Raw genomic sequence first — 27068 nt, forward strand, 5'->3', positions numbered from 1 at the left:
GGGGGGGGGGGACAAAACTTTGACAACGACTATATGACCGCTTCGCTAGCTACGCTAGCGGCGGTCATAATAAACATGTTAAAGGGTTGCTGAGAAATTGGCATACTTCCTGTTTCGTGATCTCTACGTCTTGTTTGATTGGCTGTCACGGCCAAACGCCCTTGAATTTCAAGATGTTGAATGCATTTGTGTGTAATGGTCTGAAGATCATCTGAACAATGTTTCGAGAAGATTACAAAATGTTGTGACAAGAGAAACCTTTTAAAGGTTATGGATCAAATCAAAGATGGCAGAAAATCCCATATATGGCCCAAGGGTTCCAGTGATGCATTGTTTGTTAAAAATGAATGGACAGGTCAAAAGTTAATGAACATTCATGCATGTCCAACTCAGACCTGTTGGCGGCGCTAGAGCTCTTGAGCTTGCGTTGCTTACACAGTATCACCACTTGAATCCGAGAAATGGGTGGTCTGCTGTTAAATTATTACAATATTGGGGGATTATTACATTATCAGGACCTGCAAAATGAAGGCTTACCTGATAATGTAATAACCTCCCATTAATGCAATACGTTATTACATTATTGGTAAAAAGTGTATTACATTATTGGGAAATGCACTTTATTACATTATCGGGAAGTTATTACATTATCAGGTTGTATTACATTTTCAATGGACTCAAGTGTCATTTGTTAATTACATTATCGGGGTTATTACATTATCGGGGATTTATTACATTATCAGGTTCTACATGCCTTAAATGAAAAAATGAGGAAATTCATTCTCATTGAGCTCAATGCAATTCAAACCAGCTAATTAGCTAACAGCTTATAACTGACATAAAAACATGCCAATCCCTTTGTATGGTGAAGGGTATATAGTATTGATGTGGGGTTATTTCAATTCCAAAGGCCAAGGGGATTTTATCAGGGTGCATAGTGTCCTGGATCCATGAAATAACTGGCCTTTAATGGGAATTTAACATGGGCGTTCCAATACTTATGACCCCTGTATTTTAAGGAAAACATTTATTTATTTACAATACATTATTCATTCACAAAGAAAATGGATGTCCTTATGTCCTCATCAATTATGAGAATAAATTAGTTTATTTCGAGAATAGTCATACTATTTCGAGAATAATGATTACGAGAATAAAGTCATTAATTACAAGAATAAAGTCATAAATTATGATAAGAAAGTCGTTAATTACGAGAATAAAGTCATTAATTACGAGAATAAAGTCATAATATTTCGAGAATGAAGTAGTAAGTTACGAGGATAAAGTCGTAGGCCTATCTTGACAATAACGATGGTTGAGCTGTTGCTGTTTATGACTACCCTCTGGAAATCGTCCATAAATGCACATACGTTTACACATTTTACGCAAGTTAAGACAAGTAAATGGACCTGTGTTGAAAGAGAACCGGTGTTTACTAACGTGACAGAAATGTCTGCAAAGTTTGTGTAAATGAAAGGGCTCTCTGCCTCATACCCTCACCACACACACTAGTGATGCGCGGGACTCTCGGGTTAGCCCGTGGGTTGGGTGGGCCAGGTTGGTTTCTATAGGAGGAAATCGCGGGTTGCGGCCGGGTTGGGTCAAAATATCCATAATTTACCTATTTAAGTTAAATGTAGGCTATCAATTCGTTGGCTTTTTTGGTGTGAGCTTGAGATGTATTCTCCTTGTCTCATCTGTCATGCACACAGTAACAGATCTCCCAAAGCCTTTTGTGCGCAGCTAAAAACGTATTCATAGACAGTTTATCTACACAGTATATATTGTTAACCTACAACTTTAACATGTTTCTATTGAAGTTTGAAACTTCGTGAGCTATAGTTTTGTAGAAACGCTGATTCGGCTCATTCATGAAACTGAAACTTTATTCAAGTAATAAACGACTTTATTCTCAAAATATTATGACTTTATTCTCGTAACTAACGACTTATTTCACAAAATATTATGACCTTATTCTCGAAGTTATTGAAAAAATATTATTTTCATATGGCACTAATCCTCCGTCGTAGGTTTGTATATTATGCTAAAAAAAAAAATTCATTAGGCTATTGATCATTGATATTCCATTGCCATTATGTAAGGGATAACGGCCGACGAGGTGACCGGTTCGATGGAAATAATGGCCAGGTGGAGGTCTAGAACTCCGGCGACGTGCGAAGCACGGAGACGGAGTTACCTCCGCCGTGCCATTATTTCCATCGAACCGGTCGACCTCGAAGGCCGTTATCCCGCTTATCTCCCGTTTGTATTCATAACCTGTATATTTAGAACATAGTTTTATTCCACCGTTGCGTCCGTTAACATCGCTAAAACTGTCTTGACTGTGGGACTACTTTCCGCCACATATCAACTTTCTACTTGCAGGACAAAACTGCCGTTACTAGTTCTAAATGGATAGTTGCTATGGCCAAAAGCCAGTCGTTAGTTCTAAATGGCTGGTTGCTACGGCCAAAAGCCAGTCGTTAGTTCTATCTCTGCCGTTGTCAAGCGGGCATTTCCCAGGATTCTGATTAACTTTAACTTTGAAAGATCGCTACTTTTATAGCCTACATGGCATCCAACTAGCTACAATCCACCTCCGTCATATGCTACAATGTTACTATGGTTCTGCACGTCTGTATTTCAGCTTGGATGCAACGTGACAGTTCATTTAAACTTCGCAACGAGTTTGGCGAATTAATATTCAAGTGTGATACGGGAACTACTTCGAAGGTAGCAGGTTATACGAAGTTAATGGCCACCCCATTAGCCAATCAGAGAAGAGAATTCCATTGTTGAGGGAGATAATGTTTATTATTGCTATTTCCCTTAATATAGACTTACCAAGAAAACTTTTCACTGTTCATTTTTAAATATTGTGTTGTTTTATTTGTAAGTCAATTTGGACAAAAATATCTGCTAATAAATCATATAACCATAAATATAGCCAAAAATATATCAAACAGAAGCAAAGTAAAACACAGTAAGAAAAGTACAATGAACAATTGCATTTGCAATACACTATATAAAAAGCTGAGCTAAATGTTAGAGCCGGGTTTGATTTTCAGATTATTATTATTTTTTGTTTTGTTTGTTTTTTTATTTAACAGGTACAGCCTAAGCCTTTGATCTCTCCACGATGGATCATCCCAACACCTGCTGTGAGTCACTTCATAAGCAAGGGTCAAAATGGATCCTTAAGGGCACTCATGACAGTTTGAATTAATCATTGCACGTTGTTGCGAGCTGTTGCAAGCCAATGCAAAAGATTCATCATGTCATGTTGGGAGGATTTAGAAAATTTTAGCCTAACATGTGCTGGAATGATTGAATGACATCAAAAGCGGCAGAGAAAAAATTAGTCCAGTTGGAAAAAATTAGACCAGTCATCTAAAACTTGTTTGTTAAACTATTGTCTGCACGAACAGAGCACTTAACCCTATGAGCCCGACGGACGCAAAGTGCGTCAAAAAACGCACACATTTTCTTTGTTACATTGCTCCGCTATTATTAGTCACAGCGAGATGAGACTTATATTGCAGGAAAATGCAGAACCGGGGCTTTCCAACGATACTAGACACTTGTCTGTACGATCAAGTATGAAAATAAAATAAAATCATGAAGTTAAATCAAAGTATATCATATTTACAGTCTATATTGCTCTGCGTTCACGGGCGCATCCAGAACTCTCGCTTGAATTACTCGCGGACCACGCATCGCACAGACATGACCCGCATATCAAATGAAAGAGGAGAAGCAGAGCTTTGCATTGATACCAAATACATCGATCATTTCGTATTATAAAATCAGACGAAGTTACAAACAAATAATAATGTCATATAACTTTGGCTACCTTTACTCTCGTTTGATTTCCTCGTGAAATCGCGATCAAAAAGATATGGCACGCATGTCAGATGAAAGAGGAGAGCTAGAGCTATCCACAGATACCAAATACAACCTTCTAGGCCATAAAACAGACGAAGTGACAGCAAAATAATAACTTCATTTAGCTCCACTTACCTCGTGTTTTTGTGTGGCATAATAGCATTTTCATAATCCAATGTTATCATGTGTTTCTCTATGGCAAGTCAAGTTCATAATACAGTTTTGAGATCCTAGCAAACTCCTGTATGGTATCCAATTCAAGACTCATATTGCATCCAAATTTGTTTGACAAATAAACACTTTTTGCCTTTACTTTGTTCATTGCAATGCAGTAAAACAAATATTATAGAGAATCATCATCTGTGCACGTCATGTATGCTACCGCAAACAAGTCATGTCAGATCAGCTAGTGTCACAAATATGGAGTGCAAAAAGTGCCAAAAAGTAATTTTTTCATCACTAAATAAAAATTGCCATTTATTTCTGGAAGGCACACACCACATATTTCTGTAAATTGCTCAGCCCCAAAGTATACCTCCACCATGGTTCTTATATTGCCATTTTCAGGACAGTCAGGCCTACACAACCATGCAAGTTTCGTCGAGATGTGAGCTTGCTGTGGTGAGATACATGTCAAAATGTAAGAATTTGTATAGTACGCTTTTCAAATTTGTATTATTTAAAAATCTTAATCAAATCAATGCAAGTATTTATACATGATATTGTGGCAGATCTGGATAGCCTAGACTGTGCTGAAAAAAACAATATGTAGCATGTGTGAATGGCACTTACAGTGACCAGGATAAATGCTTCTAACTAGAGGTAGTGAAAATGCCCTTAAAACAGCTTAGGGCTCATAGGGTTAAGTTGCACAGCAGGTGTAGCCTCCCTGTTAGGCTTTTGGTTCTCAAATATTGTAAGGGGCCTGAAGAAGATATGAAAAAGATATTTTCGTTCATATCTCTTATTGTTTTTTAGGATTAGCCAAGGTTATTAGGGCTCGAACACTGGAATACTATCACTGATTTACATATCCTACTGTTAGTTTATAGTTTTTGTTTTCTGTAGTAATTTTGCTGAGTGTAGCTTATATTATAGGGAAATTGTAAAGCAGAACGCTATGAATCAGTGTTGTTTACAAGTTGCTTAGTGAGAGCTAACCCCAGTAACTAACATTAGCTACTGTATCATTAGAGAACTGTTATCAGCCTGTTTCCATTGTTGTTAAAGACTTATCAGAGTGGAGGCTAAATGCACGTAAACACTGTTTACACACCTCCTGTTATGCAAAATAGTGTTTACTTTACACACCTCTAAATTGTGTTTATCCACCTTCAACTAGCATACTGTTCTTAAACAATTCTAAATCGATCTTATGTAGGTTTACCATGATCTATTGTTTCATATTGTATGTTTCATATTGTTGAACCTGGCCTGCGCAACACAGTTTATTCATATTGCGTAGCGTTAAGGTCAGTGACTAATCGTCTTGCGGCAGTCAGCAGTAAGCATCGAAGACACACTGTATGTCGTCTAAACGAGTTTGGATAATGAATGGATTTAAATGGATATACACTCATTTTTGAAGCATCAAGTCAGCATTCCATCCCATTGGTGCTTGGGCCTTAAAGATGAACTATGCAAAAAATGTTTAGCTTAATTTACCGTAAAGGTGAACTATGCAAGAGCTTTTATTGAATTGGAATGGTTATTTGACTTATTTCGGGTTGAATGATGGCTGTCTCGCTTCCCCCTAGCGCCTGTGAGCGGAAAAACCGCGCTTGAAAGTTTGTGCCACCGGGCCAGTGCAATGACAAACAGAAAGTCTTGCAGCTTTGCAATCATGCTCATGAAAAGGCAGACTAACCGATTGAGGAGTTTTTGTCAAATAAAGCTAAAGCTGTAGGGAAGCTCTGCTCTGATATGATGCGATACTAGGGCCCCCAAATGAAATACACTTCTTAACACGCATTTACTGTAAAATATTATTTTCATTCTATACTATCCAATTCTATGAAAAATTATCGACTAGGTAGTGTTGCTTTATTGCATGAGAAATATTACAGAATTGTGCATATCATTGAGTTTATACTTTTTTGTAGTTTGGAATTTTGGACATATACGCTAATTTCCAAGGTAGCCAGTGTGATCTTTATCAGTGGAGACTGTTTCCAGCACATTTCATTCAGTCCTTCTGGTTGCAGAGTTCGCTGGTGACTAGCACAATCACAAATCACAAAATGTGCTTCTAGAAGAATGGTGAAAAATTCCCATGAACATACTCACTGTAAAAACCTTGTGGAAAGCTTTCCCAGAAGAATTGAATAGAATTGAATATTGTTATAGCTGCAAAGGGTGGATCACAGATGTTCACAGAAAATTAGAATTTTCTCTCAAATCTGTTGAATTGAGGTGGAATGACCCATATGTGAGTCAAGGCAAGAGTCAAGACCCAATACTTTAAAGGGACACTTCACCAATTAGCATTAAGCTTTGTAGCTTTAGAAAACCAGTCATGTTTTTGAATGGTCATGCATCATTCCCTCAGTTTGCCTTGAGATGGGAGAAATACTTATTTCAATTAAACCCATGAACAGGACTTCCTGCTTTCAATGATGTAAATTGATGATTTTTACATCATTGAAAGCAGGAAGTCCAACATTGAAATCCGTATTTCTCCCATCTCAAGGTAAACTGAGGGATTGATGCACGACCATTCAAAAACATGACTGGTTTTCTAAAGATGCAAAGCGTAATGCTAATCGGTGAAGTGTCCCTTTAAGCAATAGGGCTCGGGATCATGACGTGAAAACTTTGCGGGCACAGCCATATTGGTAGCCTCACTCCTTAGTTTACTATGGATTACTATGGATTTACTCCCGCCTGTTAGTGTGTTCCTGTTACTTAGTTTTTGCCTTCTTGGTCGTATGTTGCTGTGTAGTGGGGTGTAACAGTGCAACCCACGATCGCAAGAGGAAAAGAATCGCTAATACTAGGGGTGGCACGGTTTTTGAAAAATGCTCCGAACCGTGCGGTTCGCATGTCACGGTTCGGAGTGTGTGTTCGTCCTCTATTGCACAAAAGAGCAGAAGCGGGGCTTTCCAACGAGACTAGACACTTGTCTGTACGATCAAGTATGAACAAAGTTATGAAGTTAAATCAAAGTATATCATATTTACAGTCTATATTGCTCGGCTTCACCTGGGCATCCATTACTCTCGCTTGAATTACTCGCGAACCCGGCATCGCACAGACATGCCACGCATATCAAATGAAAGAGGAGGAAACGGAGCTTTCCATTGATACCACATACATTGATCCATTTGTGTTATAAATACAGACGAAGTGACAAACAAATAATAATGTCATATAGCTTAGGCTACCATTACTATCCTTTGATTAACTCGTTAAACCGCAATCAGAAAGATATGGCACACATATCGGATGAAAGAGGAGAGCTAGAGCTATCTACAGATATCAAATGCAACCTTCTAGTTCATAAAACAGACAAAGTAACAGCAAAATAATAACTTCATTTAGCTCCACTTACCCCATGTTTTTGTGTGGCATAATAGCCTATGTTCATAATCCAACGTTATCATGTGTTTCTCTATGGCAAGGCAGGTTCATAATACGGTTTTGAGATCCTAGCAAACTCCTGTTTGGTATCCAATTCAAGACTCATATTGCATCCAAATTTGTTTGACAAATAAACACTTTTTTTGCCTTTACTTTGGTCATTGCAATGCAATAACAAATTATTATAGAGAATCGTCATGTGTCCACGTCATGTGTGCTACCATGCAAACAAGTCAGGTCAGATCAGCTCGTGTCAAAAATATGGAGCGCAAAGAGTGTCAAAAATTCATTTTTTATCACTATTTCTGGAATATTTCTGTAAATTGCTCAGCCCCAAAGTATCCCTCCACCATGGTTCTTTTATTGCCAATTTCAGGGCAGTCAGGCCTACATAACCTGAAAGTCATGTCGAGCTGTCAGCTTGCTGTGGTGAGCTATACGTAAAAAATGTAAGAATTTTTATAGTATTCTTTTTTAATTTTTATTATTTAAAAATCTAAATCAAATCAATGCAAGTATTTATACATGATATTGTGGCAGATCTGGGTAGCCTAGACAGTGCTGAAAAAAACTATATGTAGCATGTGTGCATGACACTTACAATGACCATGATAAATGCTTCAAACTAGAGGTAGTGAAAATGCCCTTAAAACAGCCTAGGGCTCATAGTTTGTCTTGTGCAGGCCATGCAACTGAGAATGTAGAATATGAATCAGGAGGGGTTTAGGATTTGTGATGTCTACACTAAAGTGGATAAGAATAAGAATGCAGGAAATTGCATCTAAAATCCAAAATGTCCTTGTACTTCCGAGTACCCCGAGTTGGGCTTACAACCTGTCGACAAACATGGCTGCGCCCATAGTTGAGATGAGATGACATGTGTTTTCTTTGTATTTGTACCTTGTTGGTCGTTTTAATGACAATGGAATGCTTTAACACACTAGATTACATTGCTGCTTCAATCCGGTCACCAATTCATACATTTAACGGTCTTGCTGTGCGTGCAATACAATGTAATGATTTGTTTTCCAGATGGTTTGCTAAAGAGGCTAGCGCAAAACAATAACAATGACTAGCTAGCCTGCTACTGCCCATCTAGCTCATTATAAATGAGACAGCACTTGTTGAAATGCTCAAAAATGTTTATTATTCATTCACATTTACCATACCCAACAAGGGAGAATGAGGGACATCTTATTGTGTTTTAGACAGATGTCCAGCACTAAGGCTGTGTCTGAAACATAAGTACACACGCTGGGCAATGTGCATTTGCCGGAAGTTACTTCAGATTAGACTGTTCGAAAGTCAAGCGCTCTCACTAGATGGGTACTTTGTTTGCCGTGATTTCCAAGCGTGCATCGATGCATCTTTTTTGGCCTCAGATATCCCATAATCCATTGCGCAGTGCAGGTCAAGATCCACATTTCATGCAAATCGTCAACACACCCCCCTCCCCGAGTCAGGTGACGCCAACTAGTTAGTGCTGTCCAAATGTAGGTAGGGACGCATACTGAGGAGCAAGCTAACTGAGACGCTACTAGAAAGAAGGTACTATCCAGCGTGCACACTTGACTTTTGGACACAGGCTAAGAGACAGTTGCTGCCCTGGTGGCATCCATGTTCTTTCCCAAAAGACTGCAAACTCCAGCGTTCACGCTAGCCACTAATTCTCACATGTCGGGTGGGTAAACGTACAAGACTGACAACACTAAAAGAAATGCGCCATAAGCCCTGGATGTTGACGATGTCTGGCTCCGCCTCTTTCCAATGTTGAGGTCTGCCCACATATTATTGAGTTGACTTCAAATCCAAAGTTTAAACACTGTCACGTTGGGGGGAAACAGTGAAATAGGTTAACTTTCTTTTTTTAAGTAAAATCAGACGATTTCTTACGTGTTAAATGACATTAGTTTTTTAAATATTAACTTGAACTATGAACTTGTGGATTCTTGCACTGATACAGATAATTACATATTTAACTTGAGTCAACTGAATTTTACATTTGCAAGATGGAATTACCAAAAAGTTTTTTTTTCCAATTTTACCACATCTTTCTGGTTATTTGAGTTATATTCAGAGGTGTAAATGTCCGGCTGAATTAGCTGATTTTAATTAGAACTAGAAAATGTAATTCCATGGAAGGAATTACCATTGCATGTAAATGTAAAAAGGTTGCTGTGTAAAACATTGTATTAGTTAAAAAGACAACATACTGTATGACACAATAAGAATAGATAACAATAACCCAATTACAGTTCCACTGAAATTACTTGGAAACCCACATTTAAAAAGTGATTCATGAAAATGCATTAAAATTGTGGATAGTTTTTTGGAAAATAACTCTTAATTTATTAAAATAATAGATTGAAATAAAGTTGCCAACTTCAAACGAGTTGCAAGCGCAAGTAGGCCTACTGAAGTTCATCTACAGTGAAACGAATGATGCTATGCAGCAGGCAGCAACAGGTATAGCAAATACAACAGGTATAGCAAATACAACGTTAGCTAGCTTGCTAACAACAAACATGATGGCAATGATGAGAATGATAACAATGTAGCTAATGTAGTACTGTACAAACGACTGTGAGAAGAAGGCTTAAACCTAAATGGTACAACTGGCATGTCTATCAGGTTGGACGCTGAGTTAAGACTGGCGTGGCTAGAAGCTAACGTTAAATTTGATTGTCGTTAGCTAAATATAGTGCTTACGTTAAGCTGCATTCACATACGTCGCTACTCGCCCATCTCTGAGCGAGAACTGTCAATGTAAAGTGAATGTGTTCTAGCTGAATGTGGCCAGGACAGGCGATGCGAGGACTAGCGATGCGATGTGGGCGGGTACGAAGTTAAAATAATTTTAACTTCCAGCGATGCGAGTGAAGCGAGTACCAAATCAGAATGTAGAATAGAGATGATTGACAGTTAACGGAAGCGAGGAGCGATGTGCGAGTAGCGACGTATGTGAATGCCCCTTTAGAGTCTGATTGTCTAAACTGGTCTAACTATTAGGTGTTCCCACACAACGTCACCTAGAGCTAACCGGTTACTGTAAGGAAGCAAGATAGGAGTGGGCTACTGCAGGAGACAAGACAAAGACGATAACGTTCAGTGGCATGTCATCAACGTTAGATTGCTTCTTCTAGTCACTAGTGTTTACCATAGACAGTAAAAGATATTGGACAGAGCTATCACGTAGACGGCAGCAGAGACCGAGGAAGCAAATTTCAACGTTTTTTTTAGGTCTTCTTATTCCGTCATAGGTCTCCTGCGCAGGCTCAGATGTCGTACATGTGACGTAGGCACGTAGTCTGACCGAGTCTGACCTATGGCGACGCTTTACTCTCGCTGGACGCATGCGCCTTTAACACTTTAGCATTGACTTTCGAAAAACGTTAATTACTCCGCCGATAAGACAGTTACGAGATTATTATGTCAATTTCACAATGTAGCATGTACCCCGACAATAGAAAATGTTCATATAAAGGCTTAAAACGCTTCAGCTGTAACGTTATTTGATGTCAAAGTGGCGCTTACGCCCCATAGGATTCAATGGAATGGCCAGCTAGCCACGGTCTTCTCGTTAGCATGGCGGCTGCCATACTGTCTACACTCTCAGAACGTTCGCTGCCCCCTTGGTGTTTACAGCCAGAGAGGGTTAAAGCGGAGCAGATGGCTAATGAAGAATTCTTTGCTACAGCTGTAGCTTAATGAGCACTACGTAACAATCCGTTTCTGCCGCCAAAGCGTCTCAACGTTAAGTCTATGGGATTTTTTAACTCTTTTATCGTAAATATCTCAAAAAGTATAAAGTTCACAAATGTGAAAAATACATTTCACAAATCTCCGTTTCAAGACCTTTGTAGGAGTGCTTGAATGACGTCAAACGGTTCGGTGGTTTTAGAGCCTTTGATCGTTGATTTTGGTCGGAAGAAGAATAACTATAAGAAGAACAGTGATAACAGTACATTGCATCGACATGCAATGTAGCAACATTTAAGCCAGGTGGAGCAGCTCATTAGAGAAATCACCTGCGCTGTTTTTACTTTCTACTTTCTATTCTTGAATTTGAATTGAGGTCAAAAACAGGATGTAGAATTACAATTCGAATTTGAATTAAAGGAAGTAGAATTGAAATTCAATGAAATTCAAAGAAATTAATATACATATTAAGCACACAGCGTATAATTCAAAACTGTAGCCAATTACATTTCCAAAGTTACCTTCCCAAAACTGAATGTATGTGAGATTCAACACACTATTTCTGTTGTGACTGGAATTGTTTTGAATTTCCATGAATTGAATTCCTCTTCCTGTCATTCCAATCCCAATTCCAATTCAACTTCCTGTGGGGCAGAGCCAATTCAATTCAAATTCCAATTCATGAATTGAATTCTCATTGAATTCTATTCAATTCTAAAATTCGGGATTTTGCAAAAGCCTGATTTTGTGGTAAGATTGCAATCAGCACTCAGCTTAAGGAAGGATTTTCAGTGTTAAAATCCTCGTTTCTCATAATCCTAATAAGCAGAAAGTATGTTAGCCTTTCTCAAAAATGGTTTATCGCTACTCTAATGTGCCTCTTGTGTATTCTACTTTTCATTTCTAGCCTGGCACATTCACTAATGGTTTGACTGGCCATGATTGTACAGTGGAGACATCCCTCTTGCGTCAAGAAGTGTTTCCGTTGACCACACTAACAACTCTATCTAATACCCATGTCCAATCCAGCAGGTAAAGTTATTTGACATCTCATTCAGTTCCATTATGTTAATTAGTTTATTTGTTTGTTTGATGTGAATCACTGTACAATGAGATGTGATCTGAGAGGCAAACATTCATTTTCTCGTATTAGAGGCATGGTTTACGAATGTCCAGAGCCGTTTATTGGTTGCTGCCGATGTCTATGAAATGTGTCATAGCTCGTAGGCTGGCCATAGGCTAGCTCATAGTCGTATCAATTAGCCTATACCAGATGACATATGTAGTGTGTCTTAATACATCAAAATAGCATTTGATAAATTATTATCAAATGTTATTTTGATGTATTAAAGCACCTTACATTTTTCAGTACTGATAGGTGTGCTGGCCTAAATCATGCTGACTGACTATAGGCCCTGTTGGCCCTCAACAAAACTAGTTTCACATTCTACATTCCCTGAGAAGTTCGTTTAGTCTATCAATATAAACAGAGGTAGAGAAAGGAGCCACTGGAGAGAGATTTCTTTGGCCTCCATGTTAACTCATTAACTGCCATTGACGTCTTTAAACGTCAATTTAGACACATACGTTGACTGCCATTGACGTCTATAGACGTCAATTGCCGTTTTCAATGGGGAGGGCTCCTGGGTGGGCTTGGGAACGATCTGGCAGAGTTTCAGGCTTGTAAACAGACTGCACTAGCGATCCAAACCTCTAGATGGCAACAGTGCCATTTGGATCATTAGTATCTGCCTAGAGTGCACGAGTCATGCAGAGACAACTAGCAAACACACTGAAGATCGACCACAGTGGATCTAGTTTGCACGCGATGCAGGGAATGAATATGCTTACTTCTTACATCAAGGATGGAAAACACGTGAACGGTATGATCCATTTACATTGGATATTGCGATATAGACTAACAACAACCTTGCTAGTGCTAGCTTGCTAAGTCTAGCATCCTGTTCAGAGTCTTTAGCGACCATCAGAGTCCCTAGCAACCTTGACGAGACTGACGAGATAACAGTGCAATCGTGGTTGACATACTACTGAAACGCTAACGTTAAAAAGTTGATTTTCACAAAAAGATCGTTTTCTCCATGTTTTGGTCAAAAACAGGTGTTTTTAGCAAAACTAACCCATGTTCTACTGACGATTACTAAAGAACGGAAAACGATAGAAACAAGCCGTTTTTTCCTGGTGAAAGAAGAGAGTCTAATCTTTCATTTGATACCTTCGGTGTTTACATAGTCATAAAGCTCACCGTTAGGTGGATCTTGGAAAAACAGTCAAAATGCTGTAAAACGTCTGGCAGTATGGAGCGCTCTGCACTGAAAATCGCTGGCAGCCAATGAGTTAATAATGATTGGAAATGTAATTCTTTAAATTGATCCTTGTAACTGTTTTCTTAACACCACGTATTTAAAGGTGTACTATGCAGTTTCAGGTATTTTTCCGACTGTAGAGCTCCTCCTAAAGTCACAATATATGTATATTTTACTCTGCCATTCGCCCTGTACACAATGAAAATGCTTTTGTTGTGGAGGTGAAGGATTAACACTAGAAGCGCCGCGCCGTTCTGACCCACTTATACCAAGAAGCGCCGCGCCCCGGTCATTTGACCGCTTTGACGACCTACTAGAAGCGCCGTGCTGTTGTGAACTACTTAAAGTTCACATGACCGCTGAGTCCTTAGACTGGGAGGCTTTTACTTACACATAATGATCGCTAGATGGCGCTTCGTGCACGAATGAAATCGTTTGGTCATAAATTCAGTTTGCACTAAGCCATGTGTCATTCGTGTCAGACCGTGTTGTTGATAATCTGTGGTTGTTTGTTTCATTATGACATACAGCACGTTTGAGTTATCTGTTCATGTATTTGTGTTGATTTGTGTTGCTTGAGGTAAAAACGTTGGAAGAGTTCTTGAACAAACCTTAAGCAAACTTGACTTTCAACTAAAATGCTCTAAAAGTGAATGTGGCTAGTTCTAGGCTAATTCACTCCCCAAATTCACTTCTATTCATTTAATAGGTAGCCTATATGTTCGCGCCGCCGAAAATGATCGGACCTGGAACAAAGAGCCTAACAGTCTGGTTTCAATTACACAGTAGCCAGGATTTCATGCCGCATTTTACAGGCTACCGTGGCTACTTTCTAAAACAACTTTCATTCATTTAGGGAGAAGCATCTTATATAGGGTCTAGCTACCTCAGAGGGAGGGAGATAGAGAGAGCTATGCTGAGCAGGCATAGGCGTGAGAAGTAGCATAATTTAAAATAATGAGTGAATGATATTCTCCGTTTTGCGAATGTGTAGGCTATGTTTGCGATGTCTGCTGAAAAAAAGCTATAGGCCCATTCTTTCTAAGCTAACTTCTGTGTGAATTCGAGATTCAGCATTGAGACACACATTTTCACGTGCCTGATAAGCAAGGCTGTAGCTAACTGGTTAGAGCTTCGGCCTGAGGACCCAAGGGGTGTTGGTTCGATTCTCAACCTATTCATGACGGAAGTACTTTTGAACAAGGCATCAATAAAGTAGGCTATATTCTATTCTTTTCTATTCACATAACTACACGCACGCTGGCAAATTCGAACATTCTGAAACGCGCATATGCGATGAAACATTGCGCATTCTTCCACGAGTTGCCTAAACAGTCAGCCTACAGACTAGTAAGGCCTATGCAGGGATAGATAGATGGGGTGGGGGTGGGGAGGCAGTTAATTGTCCTCAATATCTCGGTGATGTCTGTAGCCTAGCCTAGACGAGTGTATGGGGGAGGGGGGATGATCGGTTTCAAATAGGCTGCAATGGATAGTGTTATGTATAGACCCCGAAGCCATTTGCTTTGAGAACGGCTGGCTGATGAAGTTGTTGGCTGGCTAGCTGGCTCAGCCAAAACCTTAATGCAGCCGCCACAGTTTTCATGACTGATAATGGTTTTAGTTGCCACTTCATGTCTACAGATGTGTATATTGTATTAGATATCAACACACAATGTTATTGTATTGTTTTGGACAACGTTCTGCACGTTTCACTTCAATGTAGACTGCATGCGTTCATTGCGTTGTGAATGCGCAGCAATCTCTGGAAAGGAAACGGTGGAAGTCGCAGCAGTAGCCTAATAGCCTATCACGTTCAATGCTGTAAATCCATCTGTTCCAGAATATTTGGTTCATATCATTAATCTTTGGTTTTGGTGTTTGTGCAACCGGGCCCTGACGATTTAACAAAAGTCTGAGTAACGTAGGAATTAGGAAAGTATGTAGGCCTAGGCCTAAGGTGAGATCAAAATCAGGCTACTTTGTTTCCTTCTTTTCCCCATGTCATTTTCATTGGTCGTCAACTCACTGTGAGTCCTGTGTATCGTAGCAACGAGCACATACTGATGTGGTGTGTCCAGTGGGAAAATCTCATGCAGGCCTAGTTTCTAGCTATCGTTTATTTTTTCGCGTCTCACTATGATATAATTATTTTTAGATGCAAAAAGTCTAACTGGCTTAGTCAAAGTTTGTCAGATGGCGGCAGAAAATGATTGGCTGGCGAAATTATTTTTCGTTAATGGTAGGCCTAAACATATTGTGATTCATCCGTTTATTTCAGATAGGTTGTTATTAAAAACCATTAACAAAAAATAATTGTTCATCGATGTTGAAAAACGGTCAGTAAATTAAATTGAGATAAGATTCTGTTTTTCGCTCCTGCCAAGATGTGAACACGGGTCTCCGGCGCTGCAGACAGGGGTGTTAACGCTGCGCCACTTGACATTGTACTAAAACTGTGTTAGGATAGGTATTTGACTTGACGTAACTCAGTCAGTCCAGCAAATATGTAAGAAAATGCTTATACATTAGTCTGAGCTTTAAAAGATAGCCTACAAATAGAAGATAAGATATACAACTATATACAACAATGAATGTACGTAGTCATACGCGCCCTACGTACATAAATAGGCTACGACGAAAATATGTTTTACACCTGTAGGCCTGTCGCAACGTTTTCAAAACAAACTCGCATTTTACCACTGTAAATCGCCTCCATAGACTATGCCATGTAAATGAAAAATAGTTATTAAAACAAAGCACATATATAATACATATTGCACATATATAAACGATATGTTTTATGGTAAAATATTATTCTCATGCCCGACTGACAGGAAATCCTTGCGACATCTGCTGTGAGAAAAGAGAATAGCAGCCTGGACAAAAATGGCCGAACGCGAGACAACATAGTGTTGTCACATAAGTGAGCGCAAAATAGCTCTAAACTAGCTTGTACCGGTGTGCTTTTGATCATGTAAAAATTCTGGGTGACAAAACACGCGTATTTAGGAAAAGTCGTGAACGTAGGGTCCTGGAATTTAATCGAGTGAAAATATTTTTTTTTTTTGTAATCGCTGCGGTCAAATGACCGCAGCCCGGCAGTTCTAGGTATATCTAGGTCAAACCCACACGGCGCTTCTAGGAATACGCGTCAGCGGTCAAATGACCGGCGCTTGGCGCTTCTAGTGTTAACAGCAGGCAAAAACTCCAAAAAGCTATATCTACTGATAAGGTAATGTTTCACGATTCCCGCGAGATGTCTTGTCGTTGACTTCTTGAAGTTGCATGATTTTCTTGTTAGCGACGTGCTATGGCCATGCTGTATGGCTATGTTAGGTAAATGATTCCCCTATTCCAAGTTTGTTTGCCATCAAATTGGCTTAGTAAAGGTTATATTAATGTGAACATCTTGCATAGTGTATCTTTATATTGTAACTGTATTTAAGAACAGTTACTCATATTTTGTATTTTGAATATGTAATCCTGTTATATGTATTTCGGTACTTCCCAACGCTGTTCATTCCATGTAGGACAAAGTGATTAATTGGTATCATACATTGGTTTATAGTAGGGCTGGGCAAGGTAACGCGTTACGATCAAGAAACGCCGATAATTATTTTATCGCGCATTAATGCGGCGTTTTTTTTAATATATATATATATACTGTAAAAGTCTGTTGCTCACAGGCTGGTAAAAGTATGTTGCTAACTGCTGCCTTGCTTACAGGAACTGGGAAAGGAAAACAATAGGCTATTGGCAGATAAACAAACCAACAAACATGGAGCAGGGTAGACCAACGGAACTTTTACATGGCCATTTTCATTTCAAAGTTCTTTCAGACGGCGCAATCGACAGAAGCAAAGTTATTTGTAATCACTGCAAACTAGAATTTCTTATCACCGGAGTAGGGTGACCAGACGTCCCGAAAAATATCGGAATAGTCATGACAAGCAGTTGTCCCGAATCCTGCCCTAATTGTCCCGAAAATTATAGTCTACTATAGCAGAGTCTCAAGTAGCCTAGTTATTGCCTGATACATTACAAACTGTTAATTCAAGGCTGCTCATTGCCTGTATGTGTGTTATGGGGGAAATGTGTGTAGCATAGCCTACTCGCGCGAATTGATAATAAGCTAATTTTCATTCATTGTTGACATGGAGGCTCAGGCAGCCCCGGGACCTGATGAACATGCCGCTAAAAAGCACAAATGAGTGCACAAGTTGCAGCCGTGAGGACAGGGAGCAGCCACGAGAAGTGATTGGTCGTATAAAATGAAAGTTGCTGATGTCTGGGTTACACAAACAACAACTCATTGGTTATGTTTTCTTAATGACCTATAGGCCTAAATAAAAAATAATTTTGACATTATACCAGGCTAGGCTTATTACAACAAGTATTATGGAAAGATCTGACTACACGTTACAGGCTTTACCAAAAAAGTGCGTGTACAATCAGCTTTACATTTTATTTGTTTTGATTACATTGTTTAAATTGAGATTTACACTAAATCATTTATATAACTGCTACTGTATAAACAAAATGCTGATGTTTAATGTTTGCAGAAAAAATGCTATGGCACTTTCATTCATATGGCAGCACATTTAAAATAAAAATGTGCTATACTACTTTTGAATTCATTATTGAGTTTTGTGTATAATAATGCGATTAATCATGATTAAACAGGGAAAACATGAGATTAATTGTGATTAAAATTCTTAATCGTTGCCCAGCCCTAGTTTATAGACAATACTGTACTCACAATTATCTTTATCTGCTATTATTTATTGTTAAGAGAGAGTTTATTTTGGTTAGTAATCAAGGATCTTTGGTTTAATTACTATTATTTTTTTTTTAAAGATTGGAGATGGATTAAGACCTTTGGCAGTTGCAAGTGTGCTTTTGAGCTGGCCAAGCAGCAGAGCTGCCCAAGCATACTGAGGGTTTCAACCCTTTTCTGTATGCTGTGATTTAAATGCTGTGCTCTAAAGCTTTGCCAAGAACTGCCAAGAATTAGTTGAACTACCAAGGCAGTCATTTTGACTGTTGGAATTTAAACTCAAAATTTCATTTAAAAAAGGCACCCATCAAGGCCTTTCTAGTGTTAATAGATGCATTCAAGTTCCGTCATCATGTAAAACAGGGTTGTTCTTATTGCTTTCACACAGTGACATTTTGTACTTCCATAGTACATGTTTTAGTAACTTATTTATGCAAATGTTAATATTTTGTGGGCCGCATGAGCCTTTTCTTTCCCCTGGTCTATAAATCAATTAATTTCTTCCCTCTGGCATGCACTGTCCACTATCAATTGTTTTGGCACACTCTTTTTTGCTGGGGCCCATTGGCCCCACTGTAGTCCTATAGGAATAATAATATCTTCACAAATATGTCCCCTAGCCTCCCCAAATTTTCCAGGATGGAAGATCAACTCATAATAAGCATGTGTAAACAATTTAAAGTCTGTACTAAATGTCTCTTGACTTTTGAAAGGGCCCTAGACTTTGGAAAAATGTGCATTAAGTATGATATTGAGGGTATGGAAAAAAACCTGTTAATGTTTTTCACTTGGTACCATTTTCTATTAGAATACATCAATATATTAATGTTTTCCCACAATCTGAAAAAAAATCTATTTTTTTATTGTAAATGTAAATTATTTTGGTGTTCTCAAAACACCTGTAACTACAACTATTTATTCTGTGAATGGGACTCAGTACAATATTGATACTTTACACACTAAATGTCCATATACTTCACATAAAATGTCATGGTCCTACTACCTACCCCACATAGCATTTCAGGTGCATGAAAATGACAAAAAAATACAAACACGTTTTGTTTTATCCTTATTATTGTCATGACCATTCGTTTTGGAGACTTCATGTTTTCAGACAACATTAACAAAGGATTATATTTCTAGAGAAAATACTCAGTGATGGCAGGTGTGTCCCATATAAAGAGTTTTGAGACCCTCAATATCACTTTTTTTGCATGTTTTTTTTCAGAAACGAGGGACTTCTATACAACCAATGAGACTGTGGTACAAACTTTTAATCATTGAATCTTACTGAGAACATGCTTGTCTTCCATTCTGTAAAGTTTAGTCAGGCTAGGAATAATCCTTTTTACAATATGAATGTCCAAACATGGCCTCCAAGATAAGGTCATTTAGAGAGTGTAAAAAAGCAAGGGCAAAAAGACAAAGAACAAAAATATTTCACAGGTTTTAGTTATGGAACCTAAACATGGTGTAGAAACACTTTGAAGAAAATCGAGTCGGTGCTGCAACCATTTTCCTGAATTTTGCCTGATTTCACACGGAATGACTCATTTAGCATGCTTTAGGTGAGGTGGTGTGGCCTGGCATATCCCAATTCTGATTGTGGTATTTGCTACTGACAATAAAAATTGTCCTTTTGCAGCTATCTAGGCCCTCAACCCAAGGACGATGACCACAAGCCCATGGGACTTCTAACAACAGACCTCTAAGATCACAAAAGCACTCAGAAATGTACATGTTTTTAAGACCACCATTCTGTTTTCAGACAGCCTCACAAACTACTCATAGTTTATTTTTATATGTAGTCCATTGGGCTAGTCCACTATATTGTAACAATTCTCTTCACTGTTCCTTTTGTATAAGTTACTTCAAGTATTCACATGTCGGACCACCTTTACATTGTCATTAACACTGGTGATGCTATGTGTAAGCTCATATGTTCTGTCTTGATTCTATTGGCTGTAATGTTGAGTTGTAATCAACTGACAAGTTGTACGCAAGCATTTTCTTTCCTTATATTTTGTGTTGTTTTTAAACTTTTATTTTGCCTTATGTAGCTGTACTTGCTGGAATTATGAATAGTATGTAAATTGTCTTGCATACCAAATGCAACATGCTGCACTGGTCTTGAATTTCAGTGGTATGAATGTACTGTTGAGAGGCACCTCACAAGAATCAGCTATTTTCTTTTACCTGAAAGGACTCTAACTTTACATTGATATTGTCTTCTGAAACAAATGGAGCCCAATGACGCAAAGGCTGAAGTCTGTGGATTATCCCAGTTAAGGTAATCTTAAATAAAGCATTTTCATTACCTATAGACTTCTGAATAACAGTGTCCTACCAAATCTATTGAAATGTAACATTTAGAGGCTACAAAAAGAAACTCCTCTTTGTTTTGGTCATCTGTAGCAGCAGTAACTGCTGAATCTCATATTGCTTGCAAAGATACAGTAGATCAGATGATCTAGCAAATATTTTTCGATAGTTGGTTCCTTTTGTAATGAGCAGCATTTGAAAAATAATTGTTGCTGGAATTATCATACAGGTACATCTGAAGTGGAATGTTCTAGAATTATTGCACATAAAGTGAACTGTTTCAAGCCTTTTTATGTTTTAATATGTAAGGGATAACGTCCGACGAGGTGACCTGTTGATGGAAATATATATGTATAATTTTTCAGGAGCTGTAACACCTAATCGAGATTAAAACAAAAAAGGCTTGAAATATGTCACTTTATATGTAATGAATCTAGAATATATCCAAGTTTCACTTTTTGAAATAAACTGTGGGGGAATTTTACTTTTCCACGATATTCCAAGCTTGAGATACATCTGTATTTGTTTTATTATTGAAATTAGATCCAGGGATATGAAATGGGAACTAAGTATAATCTCAATACTTGCCATTGTGTCTGATGCAGGTAACCATTGAAGCCACACTGAAGTTCTTCCATAATGCTGTTTTTATTTCTGTTTTTCTCTTGGTCTTGCAGGTGCTTTTGATCCATATGAAATGACTTACCTGAAACAGTACTAGAATTGTCGCCTTCTTTGATCGACTTAATGTATTCTAGAGGAATTCCTGTGAACAATCTGGGATATTCTTTAAGGTGAAGTTCATTGTAGCCTGCTCCAGTGCTGGAAATGCTAGTTTTGTAGACTGTCTAAATGGTCTAGGTACTCTTAAGGGTATAAAACAACAAAATGGAATCTGGTAGTTATAGAGTCTAAAAAGCAAAGCTCTACATGTTATCTGTTCACTTTTTATTATAATGCTGGCGAAGCCAAGCGCTATATTGTCATCCCTTGAATTACTACCCTCGCCCCCTAGTGAGGGTAAGAGAGTATTGTAATCGCCTCCGTCCATCTGTCTGTCTGGGTGCTTCTTAATAGGAAGCACATGTTTGTTCTCCTGTTCTGTTCCTGGAGTTTGAACTAGAAAAACTCAACCTTTTTTGAAACAGCAATCTTACACACTTCCTAACCATTCGAAAGCAGCATTCCATTCATTCAAAGGGAGGATTTTTTTATTCAGTATTCGAGTGAGGAAAGGGGACAAATGGATCTAGTGTTACTCATGTAATTTTGATTAAATATGACTCTATTCATCTAAATATAAAGACTGAATTCATTTCTGTCTATTAAATCCAATTTGTGGGAAATAATTGTAGTTATAGTGAACAAAGTATTAGGCAGGACAGCATGCATTCAAATGCGTTCTGTCGTTCTGTAATATTTTACTAAACAAGTCAACGGCAACCTTGATTAAAAAAAGAAAAAACTTGAATTGGGAACATTTCTTAATATTATATAGCCTATGTTCTTGACCCAGTCTTGAATTGAAACCGTAGTTTGTTTGTGATTGTGAATGTTTCACAATTGTTGTCCGATTCACCAGAAAGGCATGATGGGAAATGCTGTGTGTGCGTGTTGGTATGTATGTCTGTGTCTGTATTTCAATAACAAGCAATGATTGTTAGCCTCTCTCTAGCTGGGTTTCCATTACTCTGCACAAAACTGAACAGATATTTTTAACAAGTCGATAAAAACTGTGAATGCTTGTTGTTTTTATGAAGTAATACAATGCATTAAATATGAGTTTCATCTTCTTGTGATAGTCATTTCAGGTAGTTTTGGTAATGGATCGCCCCAAATCTAACAAGTTTGGGAGTTTAATTTCAATTGCATCCAGGCTCCAGTTCTACAGTAGGTAACAAAGGAACTTTTACTTTCCAGTGTTTCCATATTTTTCTAGCAGTGGTGCTGTTAGTTGCAGACAGTTGGTAACCCAGCTAAGCTAGCGGGATCCAGGGGCATGATCCTCTATTAGAAAAGTTTGAAAAATCACCCTGAAATGATCACTTCTGGTGAGTTTTGTGGAAAGAAATGGATGGGTTTAGTTAGACTTACAAATACACCTCTGTCTAAAAGTATTAGAACACATGCTTAAAGTTAAATATAAAATCATCTTTTGGAAATGTATCTTAATGCTTTAAATGAAACAATGAGGAAATATTCAACCTTTAAGGACATTAATTTTCTTTGTGAATGAATAATGTATTGTAAATAAATAAATGTTTTCCTTAAAATACAGGGGGTCATAAGTATTGGAACGTCCATGTTAAATTCCCATAGAGGATTTTTGTTTTGCCATTTATTTCATGGATCCAGGACACTTAACATACTAAGAGTTTGGCATGCTTTATGTCAGTTATTAGCTGTTAGCTAATTAGCTGATTTGAATTGCATTGAGCTCAATGAGAATGAAACCAGCTAATTAGCTAACAGCTAATAACTGACATAAAGCATGCCAAACTCTTAAGATAGTTCCTCATTGTTTCATTTAAGGCATTAAGATAAATTTCCAAAAGATGAATTTATATTTAACTTTAAGCATGTGTTCTAATACTTTTGGACAGAGGTGTATAACATAACAATCAACAGATTTAATAGTGCATTCGTTTATGGTTTAAAGGTTGGGTATGGAATTCGCAAAATGGCCGGCAGATTTTGAAAAATCACAACCCAAATGGTTCCTCCCCCCGAACTTGGACGCACATTTAAGCACGTCTGTACAGCACTATCTCCATACAATCGCTCACATCACGCTGTGAAAAAAAAGTTGCCTATCACAAAGTATGATTATTGCAGCACTTACTTTGAACAGATCACAAGCGAAAGCTTAGTATCATTTTGGACAGGATTAGTCATATTTCATTACACCAATCAGTACTGATGTGGTAAAATATTGGAAAACAGCACTGTCTGGGAAAGCATACCTGTATTAAACAAATGGCCCATGTTGCAGTGTTACAAAAGTGAAGGCTTACTTCAAAGTTGTCAGAAAAAAAACTAACTGAGGCACTCCTGTATTATTTTTTATATATATATATAGATCACCTACCGTTTCCCAGAGGGCAGCAAAGTCTTCAGAAAATATAGCAGCTGCTGTGCCTTCTTGACTAGAGAGGTAATTTGTTGTTCTTTATCAGCCCCACATAAAACATGCTCCCAATACCAAAGATACAGGAATATACTTTGACTTTACATGTGTAGTACACATTGTGTGCATACTAGAAGCACAATAAATATGCGTTCACATTTACATGATAATCCACTCATTTAACCAGACAGTGAAATCAAGGAAACATTGGCCCTGAATTTAACAGTTCACCAGGTCTCCCTTTGGACGGTGTTTAAGCCATGCAATGTAATAAAATCATGAATTTAAATCAAAGTATATCATATTTACAGTCTATATTGCTCTGCGTTCACCCACGCAGCCACTGCTCTCGCTTGAATTACTCCGGGACCAGGCATCGCACAGACATGACACGCATATCAAATGAAAGAGGAGAAACAGAGCTTTCCATTGTTATAAAAACAGACGAAGTGCATGTCAGATAAAAGAGGAGAGCTAGAGCTATCCACATACACCAAATACAACATTCTAGGCCATAAAACAGACCAAGTGACAGCAAAATAATAACTTAATTTAGCTCCACTTAGTCCGCGAATGATGAGGCAGAGAATAATGGACTTATATCTATGAAAACTGCTGGCTTTGGGCGATTTTACTTATTTATTTTCCGGGGATGTATTCAATGCGGGAGGTGTTGTACTGTAGGCTACTGTCAAGGCCGCGCCTAAAGAGCTGGGGGGAAACCCTATATGTCATGCAGTCATCCTAAGTTTGATACCACATGTCAGTTTTTATACGTTTCCCTAGAGTTTATTGGGGGAAACAATCCCCTTTGGGTTCAGGGCTAAAAGTTGTTTTTATTCTTACCAGTAGGCAGTCTACTACTGAATAGGTTGAACTGTGTGCGTAGTGCGACGAGAAATGTTCGTATTGCTGAAATAACTTTTAATGACCAACCGTGTCCATTACGAACTACAGATATTTATAGGCTATTGTTTTATTTTAGTGTTTTTTGTCCACTACCCATGGCAAACATAGTTTAAATGTTCGCCATTACTTAGGCCTATTTCTTTTCGGCTTTCACAAGATACAGCTGCGCCGATGGTTACCATGAAAACTTGCCATGTCTACACAGAACTGCTTTCACTTCCCCGATTTGCGCACGCAACAGACACATAACCATATCAAGAAGTCTTCACCATGACATTTTAAATGTGAATCTTTGTTATTTTACACAATTGGATATAGTTATGACATTAATAGCCTATTAATGACCTCATGTCGGAATGGCACGTTGTTTGGAAAAAAAAAGTTAAATACCGCCACTGCGACCATGAAAAAATAAAATGTCGGAGTGATGGGACTTTTTCCCATAAAGAGACATGCCTCCACTACGACAATTGGACGTCAATGTCGGAGTGCTGGTATGTCAATTTGGCTCAATTTGAAGAAGGAGCTTACTGTGGAGACTAACCATTTCGGTTAACTGCATAGCATGGTCAAATGAGAATTTACCTTCTATGTTTCATAAGTAGGCCTACCGATCTCAATCTAGGCTATGCAATAAGGTTTCACAGGGCACAGTCAATGAATGAAATCGAATCAAAGCGCCTCCCGCAAACAGCGGGTGGAAATCCCTTTCAACGACATGAAACTTAATAGTGAACCTTCAAATACCCCCCATATTTCAGTGTCCATCAGTCTCAACATTTAGCAACATCACCAAACACTCCAAAAGTAAATTAAACCCCAAACTAAACCGAAAACTAGATCTACTGCTTTTAATAGCCGGTGCCGCTAGAAATAAAACGCATGTCTCGCTGGTTTCACAATAAAACGTACGTAACAAATAGGTCCTGCCTGGAAATCTGCCTCAAATAAATGCCTTTGCTTTGCACAGCTTAAGTAGCCTAAATAAAGACCATAATTGAGGGTTGATGGTACGATCTATATAGCCTGACTCTCGCCAGACTCCTGTAGTTCCGCCATGCTCCACCAGAGGCGTTTCGCTGAGCTCCACACAAGGGTCTGCGCTCGAGGGCAATCCAAACTCCTTCCAGGGAGCAAAAAATGATGAACCAATCAGGAGCGCCGAAGCTTGTTGTTGATTCAAACAACAATGGCGGCACGCAGCGAGGAGTCTAGTGCTGACATTGATTCTGCTATTTCAACTTTTTTGTCGAATCTATCGAGTATTCATTCTTTAAAAGATGAACAGAGAATGGTTTTGAAGACATTTATTGGTGGCAAGGATGTTTTCACTCTTCTTCCGACCGGGTTTGGCAAGAGCTTGAAGTAGCCTAGCACGTCATTCAAGATAACGGACAAGTGGTTTATCAAATCACATGCAAGGATGTTTTACAAGGCCCCGCCTTCAGAAATACGTCTCCTATCTAGAAGTCCCAGATCCTTGCGTGACGCTCAGCGAACTACAAGGATCTGTCGAGAGTCAGGTTACGATCTATAGGCCCTACCGTGCGTTAGGCTAATTATTTTACGAATACTCGTTCTTTGTTACTTAAGCAACTGTTATCTTGTAGCCTTTATTGTAGCCTACTGTGTACGTTGTAATAAATCCAAACTAGCCAACAGTGTGTGTGTGTGTGTGTGTGTGTGTCGGTTTATGAAGCGTAAGAGGTCACCTATCTAGCTATCCGGTTTAGTCTACCGTAAAACCATGTCCCTTACGAGATCAGACTAACAAGCACTAAATGCGCCCTCTAGTGGGTGATTTGAATTTCCTTGAAGACACAGCAATTGAGATCAAGGTAAAATGCAGCAGCAGGTTAAACCATAGGTGCATATGACACAGCAATGGAACTTAAGTCGTCACGTGACTTCTTGCGTCACCACCGAGTTTAAAACCGTGTTAAACTCCAAACTGGCGACAGAGCAATTGCCCCTGAAAGTCTAGACAGGGTTTATACATACTGTTGGGAATAACAGGTAAAACTGGTCCTTACTGGTCTTGCATTAGAGCTGAGGTATCGTGCATGGTTGATCTTTTAATATACCTAAAAAAATAGCCTGCATATAATGTCACAGTTTATTTCAGTTTTGAGATACTGCACCTAGTTTTACAGGATTCTTTCTGAGGAACAGTGGACAACATACCCTTCTCCCCTACATATTTACACACCTTAAAGATGCCTACCTTCTAATTCTGGATTTAGGGTGTGTGATTTTTTTTAAGGCAGGCCTATTTCTTCCCACTTCCTATTAGCCAGAATTGTAAATGTCAGGTGGAAGAGGTAGAGACTGAAAGCAGGACTGCCTACACATAGTTTTGTATGAGTCAGCTACACACACCCATGCATACACTCTTCCATTTATCCCCACCCCTGTCACCTCACAGAAGGATTGAACTTTGGAT

General features: G+C 38.6%; 1 protein-coding gene across 4 annotated transcripts in view; it reads left to right on the plus strand.

The window, feature by feature from the left end:
• Positions 1-22375, plus strand: part of epb41l5 (erythrocyte membrane protein band 4.1 like 5) — a 225250-nt gene extending 202875 nt beyond the window's left edge. Inside the window, exons 23-26 of one of the 4 annotated variants that reach the window (XR_009938816.1) lie at positions 3111-3161; positions 12071-12195; positions 19913-20557; positions 20955-22375. Coding sequence is in view for 2 of the 4 variants with exons in the window: in XM_062533705.1 (XP_062389689.1) it covers positions 3111-3161; positions 12071-12195; positions 19913-19979 (243 nt within the window). In the remaining 2 variants the exon portion in view is untranslated. Of the gene's footprint in view, positions 1-3110; positions 3162-12070; positions 12196-19495; positions 19531-19912; positions 20591-20954 lie in introns of those variants that run through there. The other 3 variants (XR_009938817.1, XM_062533706.1, XM_062533705.1) reach the window with 3 other exon arrangements.
• The last annotated feature ends 4693 nt before the right edge of the window (positions 22376-27068 follow it).

This window comes from Sardina pilchardus, chromosome 4 (assembly GCF_963854185.1).
Source record: "Sardina pilchardus chromosome 4, fSarPil1.1, whole genome shotgun sequence".
In the NCBI taxonomy this organism is placed as follows: Eukaryota; Metazoa; Chordata; class Actinopteri; order Clupeiformes; family Clupeidae; genus Sardina; species Sardina pilchardus.